This window comes from Chamaea fasciata, unplaced genomic scaffold (genome assembly GCF_029207755.1).
Source record: "Chamaea fasciata isolate MVZ Bird 193981 ecotype frontalis unplaced genomic scaffold, bChaFas1.0.hap1 SCAF_6, whole genome shotgun sequence".
NCBI classification, from domain to species: Eukaryota; Metazoa; Chordata; class Aves; order Passeriformes; family Sylviidae; genus Chamaea; species Chamaea fasciata.
In genome coordinates this window covers 25410221-25425944 of record NW_027094091.1, presented here as the reverse complement: position 1 = coordinate 25425944, position 15724 = coordinate 25410221, and the positions used below count along the sequence as shown (strand labels likewise).

At 38.6% G+C, this 15724-nt stretch overlaps 1 protein-coding gene across 3 annotated transcripts in view; it reads right to left on the bottom strand.

The window, feature by feature from the left end:
• The window catches only part of ATP10D (ATPase phospholipid transporting 10D (putative)), a 53586-nt gene that overhangs the window by 19958 nt on the left and 17904 nt on the right, over positions 1-15724 (bottom strand). The window contains exons 5-12 of one of the 3 annotated variants that reach the window (XM_066185697.1): positions 13622-13937; positions 12661-12855; positions 10720-10924; positions 6723-6808; positions 5407-5513; positions 4523-4654; positions 3592-3719; positions 3202-3454 (exon numbers count right to left, since the gene is read on the bottom strand). In XM_066185697.1, the coding sequence (XP_066041794.1) occupies positions 3202-3454; positions 3592-3719; positions 4523-4654; positions 5407-5513; positions 6723-6808; positions 10720-10924; positions 12661-12855; positions 13622-13887 (1372 nt within the window). In that variant the 5' untranslated portion in view covers positions 13888-13937. Of the gene's footprint in view, positions 1-3201; positions 3455-3591; positions 3720-4522; positions 4655-5406; positions 5514-6722; positions 6809-10719; positions 10925-12660; positions 12903-13621; positions 13938-15724 lie in introns of those variants that run through there. The other 2 variants (XM_066185698.1, XM_066185700.1) reach the window with 2 other exon arrangements.

Genomic DNA, 15724 nt, shown 5'->3' with positions numbered 1-15724 from the left:
AATTAGTTATACAGTTAAGATGAATCCATCATTTATGAAAAATTAAACCTGTAACAAGCCACCACACTATCTTCCTGTTTGAGCAGCATTCTACTGGATTGAATCCAGAAGAGGGAACAAGAATGATCAGAGTTCTACATAACATGAAACACACAGATACAATAAAATAAGCTAAAGTTACATCACCTCTGAAAGGAACATTGATGGGATTCAAATTCATGTTCAAGTGAAGGGAAATTGCACAGAGATAGGAAATAACCTGTTTTCTGTGAACACTGTGGCTATCAGAAGACACAATGGCTTCATATTGTGGCAAGATGGACTGAGGCTAGGTATCAACAAAACCTCGTCAGAGACGATGGGACACATTAGAATGAAATGCCTGAGAAATCAGTGAATAGAACTTCACTGGAGGTCCTGAAGAAATAAAACAAAGAATTTCATAAACAATAATAGCAACAATTCTGCTTTAGGCAAGAAAAATGGGACCAGACTTCCTGATGAGTTTTCTAGCCATTATGTCATGATGGATTAGGATTGTATATCAGGGGTTTGATAAATACAGCTCCTAGTAGGAATTTACTCAAACTGTGTTTACTGTTTCAGTATTGGACAGCCCCTCTCAAAAAGACACATTTTCTGAGTTTTTAATTGAAAAGCAAATTTCAATAAACTTTGCCTGGACATGTGTTACACCTTTGTGCCAGAGATGTAAATGCAGTTCTGCCCCTCTCCACAAATCAATGGTGCAAAGAACCTCTGTAGCAAATGGAAACACTCCTATGCTATCATGTGCTTGATTAAGAACATATCCAAGTGCTTGCACCGGAGTTCTGAGAGTGTTTGACCACATGCCAGAAGTTGAAATCTTGGGAAAGCACTGGAGCTATGTACCCTTCAGCTTTCAAATTTTACCTCTCACTGTGAAAACAGCATTCCATGAGCATACACTAGCACTTCAGTGCCTAAAATCCACAGACAGCATGGAAACACTGTTCTGAGAGCTGTGCATTGCCTATTTATTTCACTGAAGTCTTAATACAAACAATAGAATCCTACCAAAAAACCAACATAGGTTGGTTTATCACGTCATTTGTGAGTCCTGTATTTTCTACTGTCTCCTCTTTCTGCAACACAAATTAAAGAATCCCGTCCCCCATCATGCTATTCTGATGAGTCCAAGGAAACAGAGAGACCAGAGCTTCCATCTTCCTTGGCAGGCCATCTTCCTGATATCAACATGAAATTAGTAACACAGCTCTTTTCAAAAACAGGCAAGTGGGAACATAACAGACTGTGGCTCTCCACAATTACAAAATATAAAATCCCACGTGAGGCACTGATACCTTTTATTGGAAAGCAGCACCACTGTATGTATTACATACATTGTATGGATACTCTACAAACACTTAGTATGTGTTTGTAGAGGCAGGTTTGGACAACACATGCCTATTCTGCTCTGCTTCCAGGCTATTGAGAAGCTGCACGCTCTGTCTGAAGTAACATGTGGCATCTCTTACAACACCACGTGGCTCTACTGCCAAGGTCCAAGAAGCACACGTCACTTTATTCAGAACTCTGCCTGGGGGCATCTCTATGGAGGATTATACTGAATCACAGGTGCCCCTTCACCCTAAGAAATACAGATATAAACACAGAAATACATGTTCAGATTTGGCAGTTTCTATGCAAAAGACTGCACTGTGTTGCACTGCAACTCTTACCATATGTAGCAGGAGCCTTGCAAACAGCAGCTCTATGCATCCAAACAAATACAAACCAGGGCTATAAAACACGACTTCCAATGTTTTTCAAACTGATTTTCAGGGCTCATATAATTTCTAATTTGTTAGGAAGAAACACGTGTTTATCGTCCAGGGAAAAGACAGGGCACAGGAGGCAGTAATCGCACTAATAATTTTGGAAGATAACTTTGACTGAACTACTAGCAGAAGCATGTGGAGGCATATTTTCCCTGGCACACTGAGACCTAAATCAGCCACAGCTGCACCACTCACCCTACTCTGGTTTCTTTTCTGAAAGTTTTCCTTGCTTTAGGAAATGCTCTGAAAATATAATGTGATTTTCACTGAAGTTGTCCATTCATCATGTTCAAAACTTACAAACATTTTTTCTCATTTTGCTGTTATCATCCTTTCCAGTACCATTATGCAAAGCCAAAGCATCTGGGAACCCTCATCATAACACTTCCAAGACATGTGCAGAAATTGCTGTAAAATTTATCTATAAAATATGGTCCTGTGACACAACAAAAGAAGGGCTGAACTGATTCATTCCTGTGGCCAGCAGGGTGTGCCTTTTGCCTGTAGTTGTGAGTTGTTCTGTCTGGCAGCAAACTCATCAAAACCACAAAGAGGGTTTACTACACAGCTGTGCCTCACATGTCCACCCATCATTAGCACCTCACCTTTGATCTCATGGAACATTTGCACTGTCCACCAGCAAATGTCTGCAGGCACTAGTACATTTACATGGTAACTGTAATAAATACTTTGTGGTTTTATATAATTAATAAAATGGCTAATTAAATAATTCATATCACTGCCAAGTTTTCTCTTGTGCCTGGAGCTGTATCTTCTCCCAGCTCCCAGAAGACTTGAAGCTGGCTCTCATGAAATACATTTTGAAAGATCCTACACTTTTAGATAATAAGACAGCAGCTATTCATTAACACTGCCTCTTGACTTTCTGGCTAATAATAAGCAGCTGTGTAAGATTAACAATACAACAGTCGTTTTCAATGAAGGTACTTACATTTGCAGCATTAACACACACAAGGACACACAACTGATTGACTTGTACCTTAAAATTACTGTTAAATAATAATGTTAAGCATGTATTTAATTTGGGTTACTATATCCTCAAGAACAGAACTATGTCAAAGTGGAGTCTTAACATATACTATGTAAAGGCTGTACACTGCTAGGATGGTCAACAGGATGTTTAAACCTTAAAATGCTAGGTAAGCATAGGCACTCTAGAAGGAGAAAAAAAGAAAAAAAAAAAAAGAGAGGAAAGACTAGATGGACAATTTTCCAGTGTTCTGGGTTCTGAATATTCCATGGAGAGAAACTAAACAGAGTAGGCATGACTTCTTCCATAAAAAGTAAAGGATATTTAGTTCATGGTATCAAATATGTTGGAAAAATGATCCAGGTGAACAAAGGTTTAGTGTCTTACCATTTCCCTCATGGCAGTACTCCTGTCCTGCAATGCTGCATCTCCGAAAAACCATCTTATTTTCAGTGAGGGTTCCAGTCTTGTCAGAGAAAATATACTGAATCTGGCCAAGGTCTTCAGTAATATTTAGTGCTTGACACTGAATAGTTGAGTCTGTTTTCTCATGGTAAAAATCAATGTCATTCTGTATTAAATAAATTTGTCCCAATTTGACAATTTCAATTGAAACATAGAGAGAAACAGGGATCAAGACCTACCAAAATAAAACACAGGGATTAAATGAAACCAAAGCCAGTTACAAACATGAAGTAGCTCTACAGAAGCCAAAGAGTTACTTCAAGGGTACAAACGAGATCAGAATATGACCCATGTGCAAAGCAGACCAGTTACCTGGAACAAAATTATCATTGTCCAGAACATATAGAAGCCTGCTAATATTGGATGACTCGATTTCCCATCTGGCCTGGGGATGTTAAAAAAAGGTACTTCTGAATATGTGCTTAACCAAATTCCATGACCTTGAAAACAAGAACAGGATAAAGTCAGTTTCATATAAAGTGTATCACAGCTCAGGGTTATTGTGTTACCTGTTATACTCTGCAGTTCTTACTAAGCTTTTAAACTACAATTTTATCTCGGGTTTTATTTTTCCCCAACAGGAGTTCCAAGTATCAACACATACAAGAATAAACACCTTACATGCATTCTATCAACAGCATCTATTGAGCATGTCTCAGAAATAAAAAATACTGGCTACACTTCACAAAAACTTTTTCCCTCCAAAAAAGTCTCTGGCAATTAATTTTGTTATCGTTGCTTGTCCAGGTTTTATTCTACCAGTGACCACACCATCTCACAATTTTAAAGTGTAATCTGAAGTTTGATTAAACATATTTTGAACATATATTAAACACCTTCATGATCTGTCAGAAAAGTTAGTCTGTATGGATTTACTCAAGCTAATCATTTAATCAACTCCTAAAATATCAAGTCAGCACAACTCTAGTCATACTAGATCTCTAACCTCAATGTGTACATGAGTCTCATGTTACCTGCAAAATCCTAAGAGGAAGTAGGAGTTTTGCAGAACAGTCAGTGAGAAAAAAAATAAATCAAATGGAGAAACAGGCTCCAGACCCAAAACCTCACATTTTAACTATACTCCAGATCAAACATGACAACATGGACTTGAAAGCACTTGCAACTTTCAGGGAATTACATATGGAGGAAGGCTGACAAAACCTATTAGCCCCAAAATAAAACACTAATCATTGTAGGCTAAGAGAGGAAAACAGCAGGAATCTGATTGATTCTCACTTACCTATTGCACCAGTTAAACACATCAAAAGTAGAAGCAGTACACACCAAAGAATATCAGAGTTCACTTTTCTTTCCATTTTACTGCGCTTGTAATGAGGGCCACTGTTATTCAGCATAGCTTTGGTTTCATGACCTGCAACCAAAAGGAATGTTGAAATTCTCTAATAACAGGTATCACAACTGCAAGTGCTTTGTATTTCTAAAGCTCTGAGAAACAAAATATTTCTATTAACTGATGTTTGAACAGCCATTATAAATATGAGCAAACTAGATTCTCCTACAGTATATGAATTCTGTCTTAAAGAAAACTGAACAAGTTAAATCAAAATCTGTCATGTATACTTTTATTAGCTTACATTAACTGTCACTAATATTTTCTCCTATAGAAACAACATCATTCTCGACCCTTCCATACTATTTCTAACATTTTCTATAAAATCCTACACCTGTGTTACAACTATCTGGCCGGATACATCATATTGATTAGTGTCAAAACCTCTGTCCTTTCTACAAATTGTAGAACAGAACTAGAAGAACAACACTAGCTTTAGTTTTGGTTAAGAAAAAAGTCCTAAGCAAGTCACGCATTTCCATGCTCATTTCAAAATTTCAGTTTACCACTGCAACTAACTAAGTTGAGGATGAGGACCTGTTCACACACAACAGATCCTCCCTTCCAGGAATAATCAGGTGTATCAGTTTTTTACTGTTAAAACAGAAAGAAACTTAACCCAGATATGCATTCTTAACAGTCCTAGCTACGACTGCCTTCTGCTGGATTCAGGCTTTTACTCTCTCAATTCCCCTTTGCACAATATTGTTTCTTAGGGCACAGAACTATCTTGTTTGCAAGGCAGTTTGTGAAAGCCAGGGCAGTTCACTAACCTGCATACACCACTATGCCTACCACAGCTTCTGTGTTTCTTACTGCGCATCCTCGGAGCAGTAAGTTTTCCTTGCTGAGACCCACTCGATCCATGTTTGAATGCTCACTGCAAGAAAAAGCACATCATGTCAGCTGTAGGACTCCAACAATTACCAAAACCATACAGGAAGAGATTTCCCAAAGAAGCTGCAAGTCACTGACTGCCATCCTGTCATCTCTGATTGGACTTTTCAAATGAATGGAGTAACATGAAAGCAGATCATCCTTGAATGTCTGAGCATGTGGGCACTGCATTACAATTGTTTTTTGCGCCTTTAAAAGCCTAGCATGTGTATCTGGCACATGACAAAGTAGGCAACACTAGTGAAAAGAGATCCAAGGTAAATACTGGAAATCTGAAACCCTACCCTATTTGGATTATCAGCATCAGAAGATATTTGAAAAAAATATAAAATCTCATCCTAAATATACTTGTTAGCACCATCACTCTTGTGGTATACTTTCAGTGCAGCTAGGTCCACTCCTTGTCAAGGTGCTTCCTCAGACACTAAGATTTATATCAGACACTTAGATTTATATATATTTATTTTCATTCTCAAATATCTAATGTATCAGTGTGCAAAAGGAAGAATATAGACAGAATATTCTAACGCTCAAAACCTGAAAATAGGTCACCCCATAAAACAGTATTTTGTTTTCTTATTTTTTTATAGAAAGTCATGAACCTGTGAGAATCAAAGAATCATAGAATGGCTGGGGTTGGAAGGGACCTTAAAGATCATCTAGACCCTTAAGGTGCCTTCCGACCCTAACCATGAAGAAAACCCCTGACACAAACCCAGCCTGAAGAAAAGACACAGATAGGCACACTGGTCCAAAGGAGTTGGATCAACTGACTGGAGGTTACACAAAACAAATCAGAGTAGGAAAGGAAGCCAGTCCTTCCCATTTCCAATTCTAAGCAACGCAGCTTGCCCAGTCAGGCCATGGTCCAGACCCAAGTTCTGTAGATACCATATATCATGAAGAGCAGATTTAAAACAGCTATTTCAAGTATAAAATACACACTTGCAAAACAGCCTGAAACAAGATGCTGAAAATATTTGATACAAAATAAATAACATCAGTGCCCCATCTGCTGCTCAGAAAACCCTTCTGGAGCTCTGTCTGCTGTGCTGCACTTAGAAAAGCAGTGATGCAAACTGACCTCTATCCATTTTGTTATTTCTTAAAGCAGACATTACAAGATCTCTGAAAATTAGTAAGAACGCCAAAGCAAATGACAATAGTTTAAAGAGCCACCAAGCCTACTTACACAAAGCCTCGGAAACGACTGAGGTCATTGTTAGGACTTTCACACTCTATTCTACTGGAATATTCTTCTGGATCAATTTCAGACACCTAAATCCATGGGAAGGAAAAAACCCCAGAGAACTCAGACAAAATGTGATAGAACTTAAAAACATCATAAATTTGGAGGTTCAGGCCCTACTATCTAACAATTTAGCCTCTAAACTGTAGGTTGCTGGTGGTGTTGATGGTCTCTTATCCAGTATAAATCAGACTTACACACTTCCTAGTACATATTAAACACTGGCAAGTATCACTTGAATTGCTGATATTTTGAGAACACCGGAGAGGAAAAAAAATGGGTGGAAGGATGAGTAGGAAGAAAAAGAACGCAAAAGCAGTAAAAACATCTGAAAGGCAGAGATTTCCCATAGATTTTTTTCATTACATGAAAAAATGAAAAAGAGACACTGTCTTCTCTGCAAGCAGAATTTCTGGCAGACTTTTTTTCCAATACCATGAGCAGGATGGTTTCTGTGCTAACACAAAGCAAGCAGGTAGAAGTTAGCAATGATGATGGAGACTTATAAGTACCAAAGAAAGGGCTGTTATGAAAAACCAGAAGTACATGTTGCAACAGAGAGTGCATGAGCTCCTTATTGAAAAGTCAGCTGAAACAAATCTCCTGCATTAATAAGAATGAAACATGACAAGAATTAAGAGAAAAGCCAAAAGGTCTTATCTTTGGAATTACCTGCTATTGCGATTTAATTTCAATTTATGGCATACGAGTATGCTTCTAGTCTCCAGTGTAACACAGGCTTGCCTCTGGTATAACTGAGTCATTTCCAAGCTGAGTATCTGCCACTAACTCTTTGGAAAGTCATTTGCTCTAAACTTTTAAAAAAAAACACTAATGACCAATTTAAGGTTTCAAACTCCCAAGCATAAATCTCTAATTCACAGGTGTTACTAAATATATCTTCTGCATAATTACGGGTCTCTGAGAAGGCTGTACACTATCAACTGGATGACTCTACATTGGCAGAATAGCAACTGTGAGTTTAAAAGACAATCCTGAAAGTAGAAGTTGAAGCTCAGAAGACATCATATTGTTAACAAGTACTTCGTTGGCTTGATTAAAACACTCTTTTTGCTATGTTTTGCTGTATTGGTGTGTTGCACTGTATTAACCCAAAGTCAGGATGAACACAGCCTTGGACATACAGATACATTCAGTCTCTTTGCAAATTTAGTTAACTGTGAAAGACCTTTCTCTCCCAACCCTTCTCATGCTGATTTGCACAGGAGGTACAACACTTCTGTAAAATGTTAGACAGAATACTTGATTGACGCTTTTCAAGAATTTTGCACTGTACAGTGATTACCCAAATAAGAACTACTCTCAAAGTGAAATAGGCAAACCAGTCAATTCTTCGACTGTCTGGAAACATCTAAATCTGTGTTACTGGTGGAGCGTCTTGTAATATATCTTGAAACAGCAAGCACTGAAACTCTGTGTGTAATCTGTAGTGAACACAGCTGTCTACATTCTGCCAGCATAAAACAGAAGTTATAAAAACTATGTCCAAAAGCAGGTATCTTGATTTGGACACTGAGATCTTCCTGGATTATATTTTTATTTTCTTTTTTTTTTTTTTCATTACAATTGTGATTTTGGCAAAGCAAATACTGACAGTAGAAGCCTTTATATGTTATTTCTTGAGAAGTTTTCCTATGTTACCTGGCACAAAAGAGAAGAGTTAAATTTTGGCAGAATTACTTGGATTTTGTGTAAAGGTCCCTAAAGACGGGAGACAGTAAAGATGGAAACTGAGTAAGGGAGTTGGGAATGATAAGGCCTGCATCAGACACTGAAATGGGGAGATGCAGATTCCCAAGGCCAAGCCTGCTCGCTTTGGCTGTGCTATATTCCTGACACATACACCATTTGATAACAGAGCATGGGAATGGAGTGGGTGTACGGCTAAGGTGGAAGAGGAGAGCTAGGAATGCCTTTGATCAGCTTTGCTGAGGCTTCCTGGAAGAAAAGAACAGCACTTTACACTAGCTTTGAGGATGCTGCAGCCAGGACTGGATTCAGTCACCAACCATGCCGGCTGAGAAGGAACCAACTGGTGCAGTTCTTTGCTATCTCTTATGATCTAGTAGGAAATACTGTTCACAGTGTTTTAGTGCTAATGGCATATTAGCTTCCCCACCCCTGTGAACCTATAAGTGGTTCAGCTGACCACATGAGGGGTGGAAGGAAAAGGAGATTAAACCCTTCCTAAGAGGAAGTAACATTTGAATATCTTGAAAGCAGCAGAGCAATGTCAGATTGTTCATAAAATAGCTCATCATCCTCAGGAAGTCGGTCCTCATCTGTTTTGTGTATTTCTCTTTGAATGCCAGGATGGTTGGAGACACTGTGTTCTATGCTTCATTACCCACTGCTATTTAAGAAGCCTTGAGTTACTTTCCCAATTTCTATCCTGTTGTCACTTAAGCATTGAAAAAATAATTAAAAAATCACTATTCAGAGTTTCAGCTCCTGCCTCTTGCTTGAGAAGTGCATGAACAGGTGCCACATTAATGAACTTTTTCACTGTGTTTCCATTTGGTCAGTCACAAAGAAGCAAGATACAATAACCTTGGAAACAGAATAGAATAGAAGACTCTGTAGTTCTTGTTTTCATATGTTCTTCAATTTGGTGTTATTCCTTTTCTCCTGAGGTTAAGAAGTGGGAGAGATCAGGCAGTCAACCCCTTACACGGCACTGCCAGTTTTACTCAGCTTGAGTTTATAAGGACAAATTCCCAGGCTGATGCTCAGCTGGAGGTGCACTCGGGGTCTGTGAAACAGACCATGGCTGTACATTCAGAAACTCAGCAATCTTGGCAAGAAGACTGCAATAACTGTAATATTTTTTTCCTATTTGATGACAAAAATGATCTGTCTTTAATTGCGCAGGAATTGACACTGTTTTTGGACAGTATGACTGTTCCTAGAACTTTGGTACAAGTTTTCAGAAAATAATGAAATCAGTCTCTTTCTTGAGTGGGACTCAAATCAGAACTTGGTAGCAGGAGCTCATATGAGAACTGGGCCACCTCAGTATGCTGCAAGCCTGAAGAACCATTGGAATTTTTCTTTGTGTAATAATATGTACATACAAAAGGACCAAACAGTCCTTCCTGCCTTGCTGTTCTAACATTAAATCAAGAAATAAAAATAAAAGCAGAAGTAAAAATTAAAGTAAGCATGTGACTGTTAGGGGATAAGAAACAGCTTTGCTCATGGATAGCATATCATGCCTTTGGTATTATCATACCCACTAAGTAATGGCACTTAGAGACAACTCCTCCTCACTTCTACACCACTGCTGTAAATTCAGAGGCAGTTCTGGTAATTTTATCTCCAGAGGACTGAACAGTCTGCTGTTATGGATAATACTGAAGCTCCCTGTTGTTGTTTCAAGCATGGTGTTTCAGCAGCAGGACTGAAGACTACAGAAATGTCAGGACTCTTTAATCTTTTAATTTTGTCTTTTTTGTGCCAGCCTCCAGCATTTTGGCTGCTAGGTATAATATTAAAGTATTGCATGGGAGTAACAAAGTGTTTGCAATGTGAAGAAACAGTGAAAAAGGTACTATCTGCTCTTCGCTCTAGGTCTTTATATAGCACAAAGGTCCCTTTCTAAAAACCTCCAATTTCTCACCCATGACATGTTATGCACCATAAGTAACTACTTGAGGTTCACTGAATTGTTAATTTCACAGTTTTTCATTGCTTGAAATAGATCTGTCTCTCTCTGGGTTATGTGAACAACCAAAGATTTGCTCCAAAACCACTCAAGCAACGAAATTAGAACTGTATTACCTAGTACCTTGATTTTCAGATGGGGATTGCTGAGCTGCCACGACATAGGCAGTCGAGAGGGCTGAGTCGTTTGGGGTTTTTTTAGTCCAGCACCTGTCATGTCAGCTTTCTTACACCACTAGAAAAGCACAATTCTCACCTGCTCTGAATATCCTCTCACCACCTGTCTCTGCTTTAGATTGGTTTCTCCATCAAGCCCTGCAGTTTCAATATAACAGATCCCATCAGGGTCACTAGAATATAACAGCACCATGTCAGCAGGAATGATTTCATTACGTGAAAGCCGGACGAAGTCCCCAACATTGACATTTTTCCAGCACTCATCTATGTATTTCTTCTCTTTCCTGGAATACATAGAAAAACAGTGATTTTTTACAAAATGCACAAGCTGAAAGTGAGAAAAACTGGCAGATGCTATTTGTGATGGCTACTACAACACATCAGAAGTGACACTTCTCAAAATACTTGTTTTCCCACATGGAAACAGAGCAAGTAAGAAAGAAAAAAAAAAAAAAAAAAAATCCCAACCATTCACTATACTACCTTTATCTTTGTATTTTACATCTTGGAATACCCTTTTATGACAGATATAAAAGAGAAATCATTATGTGGGTAGCACTGATATATACTTAGAGAAGTTTTTTGATGGTTAATTTAAAATATGATCAGTTTGCATTCTTGTTTTTTTATTATTCAAGATAATAACCGCCTAGCAGACTGGACACTAGCAGACTCCCTGCCTGACTTGCACCCACAGTGTGTAACACTGCAGTCCAGCACGGTGGAACACAGACACTAATACTGGTACAGAACCGTGTGATGCACTCAAGTAGAAAACTACCTTGCTCTGTTTGGGGAAATGGTATCAGACTTTGGGTACAACATGATGCCATTAATGAGCCATAAACTAGCAGCCTGTAGGAACATCCGCAGATGGCAGGGAGAAGGAATTCTGCTGACCTGAGATATTCCAGAATACGTGGTTTTATTGCATGGGTCGTCGGTAAAAAGGGCCTTGCCTTCAGCCACCAGCCTCGGCTGAAGGAAAGTCCCAGAGAGAGCAAGAGGAAGAGCAAGGGGGTAAGAGTTAAGAGAGAATGGAGCGAGGGAGCAAGGTGGAGGGGGTCAGAGAGCAGGGGGAAGAGGTAAGAGAGCAAGAGAGCTAGGAATAGAAAGGTAGAAGTAAGAGCCAGGAATAGAGCAGTAGAAGTAAGAGCTGGGAATAGAGAGGTTGAAGTAAGAGAGCGAGGAATAGAGAGCGATGTCCTTCTTACAATGCATTATATCTCCTTTTGTGATGAATATTCTAATTTACAGTGACCAACCAACACAAGACACAAAATCCTATAGAATCTACATATAGTCTATAAGAACTACTACATTACCATACTATGTTATATTTTAAACTCTAAAAACTACTCTTTAGACTTTTCTGTTTTGCTACATTGACCTTTGGTTCCTTAGCTGGCAGAAAGGTATTGTTCAACCAAAAGGGATTCTCCTTTAGCTAGCTAGGCTTTTGTTTTCAGGTTCTATAGTAACTAAGACTTGGTATCCTACAACTCAAAGTAAGCTTCCATTTCTATTATAGGCTTCATATTTTCAGAATCTTTTGCTAAACAATCATATTTATAAGGTTTCCCTGATTCATCTTCCCCAACAGCAGCCTTTCAATCTCCATGAAGCCATTTTAGCGGAAGTAAAAATACACCTTTCAAAACAAACACTATGTACAACAATGTTTAACTAGTCAAAGTACCTTGGTTAGTACAGTACAGACACATGTATGAACCCATCTGCCTCAAAGCAAAATTTGATTTTGCAGATTTCACACTAATTTGATAACCATTTAACAAAACTGGTGATCGAATCCCAACCAGTCCCTTAGTGAACTGATTTTAATAGACCTGCCTTGAGCAAAGGGTTAAGACTACATGACTTTCAGAGACCTTTTCCAAATTACATTATTTTATGCTTCTGTAAGTATCGAGAAGGCAGCCAAAGGAGTTATCACTAACTTTTTCACATGATAGTCAGGATCAAATAATAATGATAAACCACAAAGACTGTTGTCTCTTACCTGCTATATACTTTGGTTACTAAGTTGTTTATCTGTTTATCCATTTTGTACCTTGAGTAATCTTCTAGACCATCCTTCACTGCAATAACTGTCAAAACCCCTAACAGAGGCAGCATTGTAATTTCTTTTTGGAAAGCTTCAACCAGAGGGACCCAATTTAGAACAACTAGAAATAGGAAATACAAATTGGCAACTCTGAAACAAAGAGAAAACACAGGATTTAGCTGTGCTAGCAGACAATGACCCTTATTTCCTCACTCCATGCTATACAGACACTTAAATTATCAGCGATTTATCTTTTCTTCACCCGCAATTTAAGGAATAACTATTCATAACTCTGTTTTCACTTTCCAGACAATAGATTACTTAGCAACAGAGTTCCTTAACATACACGATCAGGTGATGCAGAAGCCAAGAATTCTCCTGTATTTTCAGAACTGTCCAGGCACATGTTTTCTAGAGTGAGGCACTGGTGAATTTGCACTCTCAAATTTCCAGGTCCTTTAAACTTAATTTTATCATCTCTTAGGGAAGACGATGTGTTAAAAAGGAAGCCATCCTGTAACCTCCCTATGTAGCTTGACAGATAAGCAGTTCTCCAAGCAGAAGGAAGATGAAAAAAAATTGGCAAGAGAGAAGGCCATGAGGGAAGGGGAAGAAGACATTTGCAGGAAATAAGCCGAAAATCCTACTGCCAATTGGTGTGTGGCAGTGCTCCAAGAGCAAAGAACAGTTCATTAGTCCAAAGAACAGAGTAAATGAAAAGTACATAAGCTAAGGAGAAAAGGATAAGCTCAACAATGATGATACTCAAGAAACTTTGGCCACGTAACATGGATCTTTTCAGAAGTGATAGGTCGGCAAGGGGAATAATTTTTTAATACACAGTAACACATATAAATATTTGAATAGAAGGATTCAGCTTCAGAAGAATTACCACAATCAAAAAGGAGTTCCTTACCTGTGAAATTGTTCAAATAAATTCCGTGGTAAAAAATTCAATAAAGTATACCTAGTAGTCTGTATTTTGTTGTTCATGTACAGTTTTGATACTTTTTCATACTCTTCTTTAAAATGTCCCAAACAGGGTATCACTATCCTATGTTTGCCAGTAGTTTTTGATGACTGACAGCACTTGCTACTTGAACAGTTGCTGCTGCATTCTGTGCCCTCCGTTGATATCAGTCGCCGCCAGCGGTATCGGGCCCAGCGGATGGGATCTGCCATTGCACCTGAAACACTTTACAGTCCAAGGAGTGACATCTCTCCAGAAATGCCTGAAAATACCGCAAGTTACACAACAATTCTGTAAAGGCTTTTCAACAAAAAGTCACAGCAACAGTTTGGAATAAGCCTAAGGAAAAAATTAATTTTCATAATGAACCCAACCCAGACTGTTAATAGGTTTTGTAAGGTTAGGAACTTCTGCTTCAAAGATTGAATTTATCTGAATTTCATCAAACCTTTCAGGATTCTACAATCTGATTACTCTGTTTAAAATGGCACAATATTTTTATAATAGCAGTCCACCCACCAGTTTCTCATGCTGTAGCATGGTGCAGAAATGCAGACAAGCTGCTAATTCTGCAGAGAACAGCACTCTGAAAGGAATCCTCAGCTCAGACACTCCAGCCCATGCTGATGGTTAATAAACCTTATTAAACTCAGACATCAACAATCCAGCCATATGCACCTGAATACAGCCTTAGACATGAAGTGAGGAATTGCCAATGAAAGGCACTAAGTAGCCATCATCAACAAAACTTCTTCCAGCGAATTAGAAAGAGGTTTGAGAACTTTTAACAACTGAGAGAATGAATAAATTTCATGCCAGTGCTTCTCCTTTATCCACCTAGCTAAGTTCTAACATTCTACCCAGGAATTTATTTTCCTACAGAAAGCCAAAGTTCACAGCTATAGGTGATACTCACTTATAGCTATACGTGTTGCTCACTTTATCAAATCATCAAGTGCAGCCAGAAAAGGCTTCTTGCACAAACCATGCTTTACTAGAAGCTCAAAAGTGCTAGTTTCTATAACGAAGTTTTTTACAATTTGAAAGTTTTAACTAATGGTTGCTATACTTCTTGTATTAATTCTTCCATAGAAGTGTTCATTGCATATTTGTTTAAAACTATAAACTGCATGGGCCCAAAATCATCAGTACTTCTCCCTTTGGTTTACTTTCCTTCCATCTCGTATCTTTCTACCTGCAGAGATTCTAGCAAATTTTTTTACTAAATTCTCTTCCCAAATTTCCACACAAAAGCTGCTTCTAAAACTTGCCGGATCTTCCTAAATGAAATATCTTTACAACAGACTCTCCTGTGTGGCTATCAAACAAATCCTGACTTTGGTTTCAATCAGTTGAAGCTTCTGTTCATGTGGTATCTTTCTCTTCTATTGACAAATGCCACTCTATCCTGCTCAGATTACTCCAAAATGTTGCTCTAGATAATAATTTTCCAAACTATCAACTTGACTATTTTATCCAGACTATCTTCTCTTCCATATCTTCCTTGACTCTTCTATTACAACTGCAGAATTCTTGACACACGAGCACAATGCCCTCACCAGGTCCTCTAAAATTGCGTACTATTCATATCTCCACATCGACCCATACTGTTCTGAAAAAGAAGATTCTCCAAACTTCCTAAAAAGCCTGGATGTCTGTCACTACCCCATAGCTAGAAAGCTTTTCTCTAATGTTTATCTGGCCTCTTCACCGCATCAAATTAAGATGGGACATTTTTGTCCTATCACCATGAGATGTGGATAGCTATTGACTGTCACGGTGTCTTGGAAGACTGTAACCATGTACATGAAACTCATGCTCTTCAGAAACCATGACCTGCACATGAAGGAGAGAAAAAAAAAAATACCCCTCTATAGAGCATTTCCTCTCAGCACCCGTGGCAATATCCTACTGTTCTTCCAAGGCCCTTCTGCAGTGCTCCCCCAGACAACCTAAGGAACCAGTCTGAGAAAAAGGCTTTCCTTTTTTCTCAGCCCTAAACCTTGTGGTCCCAGTAATCATCAGACTATCAAAAGTTGCAAGGGAACG